Genomic DNA, 12,846 nt, shown 5'->3' on the forward strand with positions numbered 1-12,846 from the left:
TACCTTTTCACAGGTCACAGATTTTGTCCGATCATCACCAAACTTAATGATCAAAATCAAGATCTTTAGACCACGGCTCACACAACGTTTACCTGTCACAGCCAAACGAAATCAGTGGTGAAGCCGCCAAACAGGAAGTGAGCTCATATCTCAGCAACTCTTTCATGTATCAACACCAAACATAATACATACTTTGGACCCCATTTTGATGTTCAAGAAATTTGATGACCTTTGATCTCTAGGGGGCGCTGCAATTAGCAAAAATGCATTTTGGCTTGTAACTGTTGATGTGTTTGGAATTAAAACTTACTAGTGGTGTCTGTAAATACTGTTCGAGGTCCTAAAGCCAACACATTCCAACTTGGGATGTCAGCATAATCTATCTGGCCGCCATTTTGGATTTTGTCGGAAATGCAAAAACATTTTCACAGGTCACAGTCTTAGCCTGTTTGTCTCTAAACTTGGTGTACATGATCTCTTTGACGCCATATTCAAAAGCGTTCGCTCATTACAGCCAATCGAAATCTACGGCGAAGCAACCAAACAGGAAGTGACCTTATATCTCAGCCAATCTTTGGTTATTTGACATGAAACTTGCAATGAGTGCTCGCAGCTCTATATCTGATGTAATAGCATCAACTCTGGCCTACTGGTCTGCTTGGCTCCCTCATTGCTGCTTGCAGCTATATTTCCTAAATGTTTTCACAAGTTGGAAGTCCAAGTCCTAGTCCCATATAACCTACCCAGACCGCTACGATCACAGAATACTGGCCTTCTTGTAATTCCAAGAATCTCAAAAACTACAGTAGGAGGCAGAGCTTTCTGCTATTGCGCACCCCTCCTCTGGAATAATCTCCCTCCCTCAATTCCATTAGCAGACACGCTCCCTATTTTTAAGTCTACACTTAAAACATACCTCTTTACTGCCTCCCATAGTTAGGTATGGTGCGGTGTGGAACTTCACCCACCTCAGGGTTTTTTGGAATGGACCACCCTGCTGTGTCCTCATGTGACCTCAAGTTATCCACTTAAACTTGCCTACTTGCTAGATTTCACCAATCTTCCATAGCCTACTGCAAGTAGTTTGAGTAGAACTACTGCTCTTCATTATCTCCCTGCTTGTTGGTATTATCATATTGTATTATTTCACGATCGCTAAACATTTGATTAATTTTAATTTTGTCATCAGCGAAGTTGTGATTGAAGTATGTCATTCAGTTATGGACACTCGTAAATTGCGGTAGAGGGGAGAGAGAGGCGCTGGTTACCTGATGAACTGCTGGTTTGATAAATACTACGCACAATGAGGAAGCACAGCGTGCGTTATTACCGAACGCGCATAAACAGATGCAGCGCAAACCGTGCTAGTGTTAGTAAATCTACCCCAGTGTGCTAAGGAGTTGTGCGGCCCTCTAATGAGGCATGTATAGTTTGCCATGATGCAGTACATGTCTGTGTTCAATTTAAGTGCGATATGTTACAATCTGTTTCAATATCCATCTATAATATCTCCGTGTTTCCCTGACTGTGTTTCCCTGTTATCTGTTTAAGTTTGTGTATCATGGGTAAGTGCCTTTGCCATTTCCTTGTTAGTGTGTTGGCCCACCATAGCACAGTGTATTTGGTGTGTGAGATCCCTTCCACTCTTACCATACATTCTCATCTCATGACAGAGCTACGTTTAAGCCTGAACAGACTGAAAAACTGAAACACCATCCACCGACTATCAGAATGAAATAATCCATAAATAATCCATAAATCCATAAATAATACATAAATCTGCCTAATCTTTGTGCCAATACCACATCAAATGTAAAGATTATTTTATTTATGTCTTTATTGATGATGATGTCTCATGAACAAATTTTACAGATTGATATCAAAACTTTGATTCATTTAGGTGTGTTTGTTTGCATGGACTTATGACTGAGAGGTTCTCTTCTTGATCTCCTCCACCAGGTTTGCTCTTGAGATGTCCACCTGTAAACAAACACAAACAAACACAAACCCATACACTTTCAATTAAATAATACACAGACACACACTTTGAAGGAGGGTAGTGGAATATCATCATCACCATCATCATATCAGATGTTGCGTAATATATGACGCGCACTGGGTTGTTGGGGTATGTGTCTGATATTTCACTGCGAAGCAGTGAAATAATAACATAGCGTTGCTTTAAAGTTAATAATAACAACATAGCGTTGCTTTAAAGTGAATAATAACAACAAAGCGTTGCTTTAAAGTTAATAATAACAACATAGCGTTGCTTTAAAGTGAATAATAACAACAAAGCGTTGCTTTAAAGTTAATAATAACAACATAGCGTTGCTTTAAAGGTTGCTGAGTTGCAGACCTCTTCTCTGTTGGCGACGTTACGCAGTTTAACGATGCCATCCCGGAGCTCCTGCTCTCCCAAGATGGCCACCAGCGGGATGCCCGTCTCCTCACAGTGCTGCAGCTGGCTCAGGAGTTTAGGGTTCTCCTTGTACATCACCTCCGCCTGACACACACACACACACACACACACATATGGTCACATAAGGCATATCCAACATGTGAACACAGATACAGAAATGTACAAACACACATTCTTCTGCTCACCTTTATCCCTGCATCCCACAACTCTGCAGTGAGTTTGAGTCTCTCTTCCAGAAGGTTCTTCTGAGCTGAGGCGATCATTACCTGTGTTTCTGTTGTACGGACCTTCACACCTTTAGCCTGGAGACACGCAGTGATATCGAGATCAGAGTGACTAGTATACTTGTGTTCTAGAGACGAACACAAACTGATTGTTCTCTATGCCAAGTGTGACTGAAAGCATATGGCGTATGTGTTTGACTACAGGATGTTCCACAAAAGCAACATCTCACCTCCGTCTTCTGTTCCACGATGGAGAAGATCCTCTCGATGCCGATGCTGAAGCCTACGCACGGAACGTTGCGGCCCTTGGGGTCGAACATCCCCACCAGGCCATCGTAACGGCCACCCCCAGAAACACTGCCCACATTGATGTCCTGTCCCGCGCCGCCACTGCCATCACCGGTCAGCACAGCCTCGAAGATGGCACCTGTGTAGTAATCCAGCCCGCGCGCTAGAGACAGGTCAAACACCACCTGCGCACACAAACAAACAGGCATGTACAGGCCACCACAGACAGCAGGTCACACACACACAAACACCAGACAATTCAAATACACAATCACACACATGACAAATATATGAAATAGAGAATACACACGCAGGGGAACAGCTGCTGAGACAAGAGAACAGCAAGAGAGAGGAAGCTCGCATCATGCTGAAGCAACCAATAGAGAGGAAGCTCACATCATGCTGAACCAACCAATAGAGAGGAAGCTTGCATCATGCTGAACCAACTTCTGGGCTAAAACCTTCACAACCGGGAAACAGCTACTTTCAGAGACGCCCACTGATCTCACTTCCGTTGTGTTCATGGTCAAAAGTTCCTACTGAAACCAGTGCGAAATGGCTGCCGATACAAACATAATTGAAGCATGTTTAAGGTCGATTTTTGAATCTACTCCCCACGAATTTGAAGTTCGTAACAACATTTGCTTTAAACCTCTGCAGAAGTTATGTCTCATTTGCCTAAGCAAAGGCTAACCAGAAATGGCTACAAAGGCAAACTTAACGCCATCATTTTGGTTGTTAGGTCGCTGTCAACGGTATTTTCATGAAACACCCAGTACATGTGCATACTCACAAGGTTTGCCACCTTTCTGCGATTGGCTATTGAAAAAAGCTTTGTTCGAAATCAGAGACATTACCTCACCCTATTTCCCCCTGAATCCAGGCATATTCCTCTAGACTAGTCTAGGAGTGACATCATGATGTGACCAAGTCTAGGAGTGACATCATGAATTGATCAAGTCTACAGAGGGAGTGACATCATGATTTGATCAAGTCTAGGAGTGACATCATGATGTGACCAAGTCTAGGACCAAGTCTAGGAGTGACATCATGATGTGGCCAAGTCTAGGAGTGACATCATGATTTGACCAAGTCTAGGAGTGACATCATGATGTGACCAAGTCTACAGTAGGAGTGACATCATGATTTGACCAAGTCTACAGAGGGAGTGACATCATGATTTGATCAAGTCTAGGAGTGACATCATGATGTGACCAAGTCTAGGACCAAGTCTAGGAGTGACATCATGATGTGGCCAAGTCTAGGAGTGACATCATGATTTGACCAAGTCTAGGAGTGACATCATGATTTGACCAAGTCTAGGACTGACATCATGATGTGACCAAGTCTGGATGTGGATAATAAAGGTTATATCACCTGCTTATACACCGAATCAGTCCCCCCCCCCACACACACACCTCCAGTGGACTATGGAGGATTCTGACCTTGTCTGTGATCTTGAAGAGCTGCAGGTACCCGAAGAGAAGCTTGATGTCCTTGAGGCCAGCAAGAGCAGGTTCACTCATAGACAGCTTAGGGTCCTCCAACAGCTTCTCGGCCAGTTCCAGTCCACCTAAACACACACACACACCGACACAGACATGCACACGCACGCACGACACACACACACGCACAAACACACACACATACACACACGCACACACACACACCAACACAGACATGCACGCGCACACGCACGACACACACACACACACACACACACACATAGAGGACATGTCAGTGCCCATGGTAATGGTACATACATAATAGGATTCCCTTGATGGACATGGTGTTGTTTAGCATTGCCACTCGGTTCCATTCGCAAGCAATATAGTTATGTGGCTTTGGATGAAAGTTAGATTAGCATGTGCTAAATGCTTGTTACCTTTAATATCCAGTATCTCTTCCATCATGCAAATGTGTGTGTTTATGTGGTTTGCTTTGCGGTGAGTGCTGTGACCAAATGCATGTGTGTGTTTCATTTACCTTTCTTGCTTTGCGGTGAGTGCTGTGACCAAACGCATGTGTGTGTTTAATTTACCTTTCTTGCTGACGTACTCTCCAATCATATCTGCTACACTCTCTGGGAGTCCTTTCTCCTTCACCATCTCAGTCTTCACCTCGGCCCATAGCATCTACAACACACACACACACACACACACATTATAAACTTGATAAATTTGATTCCTCTTTACAAGTCAAGTTACATTAGGAATCAAATCTTCTGAATTCTGAGTTTACAGATTCAGCGGTATAGGAAGCATCGTCTCTTCCAAATAAACATGCTTCCTATAATTGCTGATATGGAACAGTACTTCACTAGCTGCTTGGCCTTAGTTTTATTTAGTCCCCCAATGCAAAGTTCACGGACCGCCAACCTACAGTATGTACATGACCTAGGCTACCAAACACTAACACAATGAGCTGGCATTTGTATCCTAGGTTCTCAATGGCAGAAATCAAAGACTGGTATTTGAGAGTTTTTGTACAGAGTCCTCCATAAATCAAGGTCAAAAGCACATGACACTTCAAATATTTTAACTTTTTTAGCATTCTGAGAAATGGAGATAATGTCTGGTGTGTTTGCAATTCCAGAGAAGGTGTTTGCAGGTGAATTAAATCATTCAACACACACACACACACACACACACACACACACACACACACACACACACACACACAACCTTCACTCTGACTTCCTGGACCCAAAGATAAGCTACATTAAGGGTGGTCATATGCAGAAATTGCAAGTGAATAATATTCAGACTCACCATTAAAATTATTCTGTGTGCGTGTGTGCGTGTGTGCGTGCGTGTGTGTGTGCGCACGTGTGTGTGTGTGTGTGTGTGTATGTGTGTGCATGTGTGTGTGTGCGTGTGTGGTGTGTGTGTATGTGTACCATACCTTGTCCAGTTTGTCCACAGAGGAGCAGACGGTGTGGAACTTGTCATCAGGAACTCCACACACACTGAACATGCCATCCAGGATCCTTCTGTCATTTACCTGAAACAACAGCAAGTACATGCCACTCTCATCAGCCACACACACATGCACACACACTCTCATCAGCAACACACACATGCCACTCTCATCAGCAACACACACATGCACACACACTCTCATCAGCAACACACACATGCACACACATGCCACTCTCATCAGCAACACACACATGCCACTCTCATCAGCAACACACACATGCCACTCTCATCAGCAACACACACATGCACACACACTCTCATCAGCAATACACACATGCCACTCTCATCAGCAACACACACATGCACACACATGCCACTCTCATCAGCAACACACACATGCACACACACTCTCATCAGCAACACACACATGCCACTCTCATCAGCAACACACACATGCACACACACTCTCATCAGCAACACACACATGCACACACACTCTCATCAGCAACACACACATGCACACACACGCTCATCAGCAACACACACATGCACACACATGCCACTCTCATCAGCAACACACACATGCCACTCTCATCAGCAACACACACATGCACACACACTCTCATCAGCAACACACACATGCCACTCTCATCAGCAACACACACATGCACACACACACTCTCATCAGCAACACACACATGCCACTCTCATCAGCAACACACACATGCACACACATCCAACTCAAGCAAGCTCTTCCTTTTCTCTTTGATTACCAATCATCAATACACACACACACACACACACACACACACACACACCTTGATCTGGAAGTTCCCCAGGTCCAGTTCAGTTAGGATTTCGTAGATTATCTTCAGACACTCTGCATCAGGAATCATGGGATCGTACTGCCCAGCTACATCAAAATCCTGTGGTGGAACATGAGAGGTTACTGTAATCCACAAACCACACACACATAAATACACATACACACACATACATGCACACACACACACACATTTCAACTTCACAAATAGAGAACAGAAGCTTGCTGTGATATGGGCTGTTTTAAATGGATTACAGAGTGAATCTTGAACTGAACCTTGACTTATATCGCAAATCAAACCGCAATCAGACAAAAAAATTGCAATTAGATATTTTCCCCAAATTGTTCAGCCCTAGATTTGATCATATGCTGTTTGTCAGGCTTGAACAATTAGTTGTAATGATGGCAGGCAGCAGGATAGCCTATTTCTGCATTGTTTATACTACCTCATAATATGTCATAGGGTGTGAAATGTGGGTATGGCTAACAACTTTAGGCCTATAGTCTATCACAGGTTAGATGTGGGAAAGACAGACTCACGCATTGGTAGAACTCGCGATAGCGTCCACGGGTCATAGCTGGGTTGTCACGGCGATACACCTTGGCGATGTGGTACCGTTTGATGTTAGTGATTTTGTTCATGGCTAAGTAACGGGCGAATGGCACCTGAGGTACACTGTTAAGGACATGGGCATGTGAATGACTGGATGGACAGTAAAGCCCTGGACAGGTAGACCCGTATCAGACTAGAATCAGCACAAATACACTAAAGGAGTCTAGCTGTAGCTGCTCACATACTGTATGGACTCTGAAGCAATGCAGCTGCAGTAAATGGGAGGCACAGGATGGCTGTAGAGAGAAATGTACTTTCACTTTCGTATTGATTCAATACAATGACTACATGAATAGCACAGGGTAACTCCCCTTGAAGGCAAACACTGAGTCATATATTTAGTTGAGGGCTATGCTGCTATATCAACAGAGTAGCAGCATCTGATTATGTAATAGCATTGGTCAACTCAATGTCCAAGGATACGGTGAGGTCATATCTGAGGGACAGGAGTTCTCCCCCCTGGTCCTTCAGGTCATAAATCAGTTTGGAGTCTTCTCCGTACTTCCCCATTAATGTTTCCTTGGAAAACAAACAACACAGGCTTCCAATATTAGGATTTAAGAAAGGCATAGAGTCTAAGTAGAATGGATCTAAAGTTTAATAACTGGGCAAAATCTATTTGCTAATTTAATATCATGAAAAATATCACTAGCGTAACATGGGTGGGACAGTGGGCATTACATTATGCTCCCACATAGCACATTTAGTTCATGCCGGATACACTTGCTCACTGACTCAATTTACACCTTGCTTGTCATTTAAATGAGGGCCCATAGCCTCAAGATAAAACATTTCTTAAAAATAGACTGCATGTGAATAAAAAGCCCAATTAGTTTTTTCATAACTAGTTGAATTAGAGGTAGAATAATTCGTTTGTTGGCTCCCCTTCGTACCTTCAGTTCAAAGACCGGCGTGTCGATGGTCTCGGCTGCATGACGCTTGAAGCTGTTGGTGATGGTGTTGAACACCTTCTCCCTAATGGCCATCTGCTTTGGGTTATAGTCCCTAGTGCCCTACAGGGCCAGAGAGCACACACACACACACACACACACACACACACACACACACACACACACACACACAAACATTGTGTGTCATTGGTATGAGATACCATTGATCTGTTTTAGATGTATAAAAACTGATTCAACTCTCATTCATAAAACAAAAATAGCAGCATCTTGAAATGGCCAGGTAATTAGTGGGATCGCATGTTTACCTTGAAATGGCCAGGTAATTAGTGGGATCGCATGTTTACCTTGAAATGGCCAGGTAATTAGTGGGATCGCATGTTTACCTTGAAATGGCCAGGTAATTAGTGGGATCGCATGTTTACCTTGGGGGTCTTGAGGAGGTATTTGCCTTCATCTCCCTTCTCATCAGTCTGCAGGGAGCAACAACATGTGGAAGTCAGACACACATCAGAGAATGAAACAACGGCTTCCTATTAACCATTAATTAAATGCCTTTCTCTCAGATACATTCATGCATAGGCTACAGTCCTGTCTTAAACAAATAATCCTGCACTTGATCATTTCATATATGCAAATTCAGTCAATTCTTTTCTTTTTTTTCATATAACTTTATAATTTTCATTTAACTTCATCAAACTGATGTTTTACCTGTCCAGGTACAATAGGCCTACACATGTTGTATATTTACATAACTGTAGGCTAATGTGAGTAGCCTACTAATGAGGAATATGCGAGATTCATTTTATATATAAAAAAGTGTGGCCTATGTAAATGCTCTCTCTTCACTGTGTAAGTATAGCCTAAGGCAGCCTAGTGTGCCGTGAGAGATCATCAGGTGTGCCGCAGAAAAGCAACTGTGGCATCAAAGAATTTATAACCACATGCACTCATTGATTGTATGATTGCACTATTTGTGGTATGCAGGCATTGTACAACGGGGCCCCATATCCAGTATTCACAGAATCATCACATATCCAGTTCATAACAACAATTAAATTAGATATAGTCACCTACAAATGAAACAGAGGGTGCTTGTTTTATTGAGCAGGTCTTGCATAGAAGCCATAATAAGGCCATATCTGTGTATTATTTGAAATTTTAGGCTATGGTATGTTTATTTTTTCTTCACACAGGATGTTAGTGTGCCTTAGTGAAACTTGATGGAAAGGTTTAGCCTAAGAAGCCTATTTTAACTCGCTCGATAACTTAGTTTCACTTTGGCTGCATGCCTTTTCCGCATCGTGGATATCATGTAAGTCTATACGGCCAGGCCAATTCCGAATAAGATAGCGTACAGCCTGCACAATAAATAGGCCTATATATTTTTGTATGTTATAATTACAGATAATAATAGATACACTTTTTGGAGCAGAAACTATGCTATTTGAAATAAGGTTATTGTTCATTCGTTTTATTATTATTTCTTATTCCATATCATTGCATTGAATCATCTTATGAACCATAGCCCATCGTACATAGCCTAGTTGTAGACACGCATTTTATTTTAAAGGTGCGTTTTATTAAAAACAAAAGAAAGAAACGCAAAATAGCCTGTTACGCTATCTCTTGCTACAGAGTAGCCAAAAAAGATCCCACCCGTCCGATTTTCATGAAACTCGATGGAAAGGTGTAGTGTAAGAAGACCTCATTATATTTTAACTCGCAGGGTAGTTGATAACTTAGTTTCACTTTGGCTGCATGCCTTTTCCGCATCGTGGAAATCATGTAGACCATTTCCGAATAAGATACAGCCTGCACAATAAAACTTAATAGGCCTATATTTTGTAGGTTATAATTAAAGATAATAATAGATACCCTTGTTGGAGCAGAAAATATGCTTTTTGGAATAAGGTTATTTTTCATTCTTGTTACTTTTATTTCCCATTGCATGACATTGCATTGCATCAGATTATGAACCATAGCCCATCGCAAATCTGTAGACACTCATTTTATTTTAAAGCAGCCTATGTAAAAACTTTCTCTTCACTGCAGTAGTAATGGACTGTTTGAGTACTAATTAGACAACAATTAGCCCAACTGTCCGATTTTCATGAAACTTGATGGAAGGTTTAGCGTAAAAAGACCTCATTATATTTTAACTCTCAGGGTAGCTCAACTTAGTTTCACTTTGGCTGCATGCCTTTTCCGCATAGTGGACATCATGTAGGCCTACGCCTATTCCGAATAAGATAATTTTACCTACCTCTTGTTTCTGTGCCTTCTCAGCCATGCTGCTTCTTATACGGACCAGTGAAAGAATGAACTGAGCGTCCTGTGTTGCAAGACAGTTGCTGCGACTGTGTGCTTCTCTAGGCGGAGCTTCTGTGAATATCATCTCCAACGAGCGTCTACAGTTTCGATATCACAAATATTCATTACCCTTACCTCCCACGCTATAGGGGAGGACGGCAGGGCAGGCTATTGTAATCGGGCAAGTCGTGCCGTCCAAGTGTGTGTCACATAACTTCAATAGAAAAGCTCTTGCGCCTCTTAACATTCAGCCTACTGACAGATCTTTCGTGCATCGGTCTGGCAATGCTGTGCTAAATGTTTCTTGTTGTTCATCAGGTGGCAAACGCTGAAGAATCCCTCCCTATTAAAATTGTTCCTTATTATTTCAGTTCAGTCCACATTTTTGCGTACTGCATTCGTCCTCGTGTGTGAGGGTGAGCGATCCTGTGCTCCAGAATAGGCCTAAACACACTTCTAGTCGATGGGCCAGATGAGATGTCGCTACCACTCAAGGTGGCAAAGGTTGCTTATACTTTTTGAAAAGATACATGTCTATAGTTTGCATTTTTGTATGATAACCCTTCTGGAGTCACAGCTAAATTAGTGTTATCAGCTGTTAAAGTTACCCTCCCCCATTGAACAAACACAATGGCAATGGACTAGTTATTGTTCATTCGTTTTATTATTATTTCTTATTCCATATCATTGCATTGCATCATCTTATGAACCATAGCCCATCGTACATAGCCTAGTTGTAGACACGCATTTTATTTTAAAGGTGCGTTTTATTAAAAAAAAAAGAAAGAAAGGCAAAATAGCCTGTTACGCTATCTCTTGCTACAGAGTAGCCAAAAAAGATCCCACCCGTCCGATTTTCATGAAACTCGATGGAAAGGTGTAGTGTAAGAAGACCTCATTATATTTTAACTCGCAGGGTAGTTGATAACTTAGTTTCACTTTGGCTGCATGCCTTTTCCGCATCGTGGAAATCATGTAGACCATTTCCGAATAAGATACAGCCTGCACAATAAAACTTAATAGGCCTATATTTTGTAGGTTATAATTAAAGATAATAATAGATACCCTTGTTGGAGCAGAAAATATGCTTTTTGGAATAAGGTTATTTTTCATTCTTGTTACTTTTATTTCCCATTGCATGACATTGCATTGCATCAGATTATGAACCATAGCCCATCGCAAATCTGTAGACACTCATTTTATTTTAAAGCAGCCTATGTAAAAACTTTCTCTTCACTGCAGTAGTAATGGACTGTTTGAGTAGGCTACTAATTAGACAACAATTAGCCCAACTGTCCGATTTTCATGAAACTTGATGGAAGGTTTAGCGTAAAAAGACCTCATTATATTTTAACTCTCAGGGTAGCTCAACTTAGTTTCACTTTGGCTGCATGCCTTTTCCGCATAGTGGACATCATGTAGGCCTACGCCTATTCCGAATAAGATAGCCTACAGCCTACACAATAAAACTAAATAGGCCTATATATTTTTGTCCGAAATGTAATGTTGTCATTAAAGATAATAAATAGATACACATTTTGGACCAGAAAATATTAACAGGGTTATTGTTCATTCTTTTTAGTATTATTTCTCATTGCATGGCATTACATTGCATCATATTATGAACCATAGCCCATCGCAAATCTAGCTGTAGGCCTAGACTAGGCCTATCGCTCATTTTTAATCTGGACATGGATAATTTCAGATCTTTAGACATGCTCGTGGTAATGTAATAACTTCTAAAAGCACGGTTTAATCACGCACATCCAAAACTAATACAGGTGCAGGATCGAAGATACAGTTCAAAGACAAAGTGAACATCCGCACACTGGAGAGCTCCCATTTAAGTATTGTTTTTTTTTATTGCCAACGTTCCTAAGCGTTACCAACGTTCCTAAGCGTCACCAATAATAACAAAAACTTAAATGGGACCTGTCTAGTGAGCGGATGTCCAATTGAATAACTTCTAGGCATAATACATTCTTCAGGCCTTTGTTATAGAAATATTATAAGGCGCGGTTTTTTTGTGTGGCATAGGCTACATTATAGCCTATTAGCAAGTCAAAATATCCCAAAAATAATTACACCTGTTTTCATTTGCATCAACTATAAAGCGGGTCCATTGATGACATAGGTAGCCTATTACTATGATTTCTTTAGTAATGAGACATATGCCAATTTGCTACGTTGACAGCAAACTTACATTAAATTACATTAAATGTAGTTTATGGAGCTAATTTTACCTACCTCTTGTTTCTGTGCCTTCTCAGCCATGCTGCTTCTTATACGGACCAGTGAAAGAATGAACTTAGCGTCCTGTGTTGCAAGACAGTT

General features: G+C 41.6%; 1 protein-coding gene across 2 annotated transcripts; it reads right to left on the reverse strand.

Annotated features, from left to right (window-relative positions):
- Nucleotides 1–1,808: 1,808 nt before the first annotated feature.
- Nucleotides 1,809–12,846, reverse strand: LOC121698601 (histidine--tRNA ligase-like). Of its 2 annotated transcripts, none has more exons than XM_042080838.1 (13): nt 12,760–12,846; nt 8,625–8,672; nt 8,185–8,304; nt 7,715–7,810; nt 7,219–7,344; nt 6,674–6,781; nt 5,839–5,937; nt 4,976–5,069; nt 4,380–4,507; nt 2,877–3,119; nt 2,608–2,724; nt 2,360–2,506; nt 1,809–1,980 (listed from the first exon to the last, which is right to left on the reverse strand). In XM_042080838.1, exons 1-13 carry the CDS (start codon nt 12,784–12,786, stop codon nt 1,921–1,923), a joined length of 1,413 nt encoding a protein of 470 aa, XP_041936772.1. In that variant the 5' UTR covers nt 12,787–12,846; the 3' UTR covers nt 1,809–1,920. The 2 variants fall into 2 exon arrangements, with proteins under 2 accessions (XP_041936772.1, XP_041936771.1); XM_042080837.1 differs by lacking the exon at nt 12,760–12,846 and adding an exon at nt 10,466–10,613.

This window comes from Alosa sapidissima, chromosome 23 (genome assembly GCF_018492685.1).
Source record: "Alosa sapidissima isolate fAloSap1 chromosome 23, fAloSap1.pri, whole genome shotgun sequence".
Lineage (NCBI taxonomy): Eukaryota > Metazoa > Chordata > Actinopteri > Clupeiformes > Clupeidae > Alosa > Alosa sapidissima.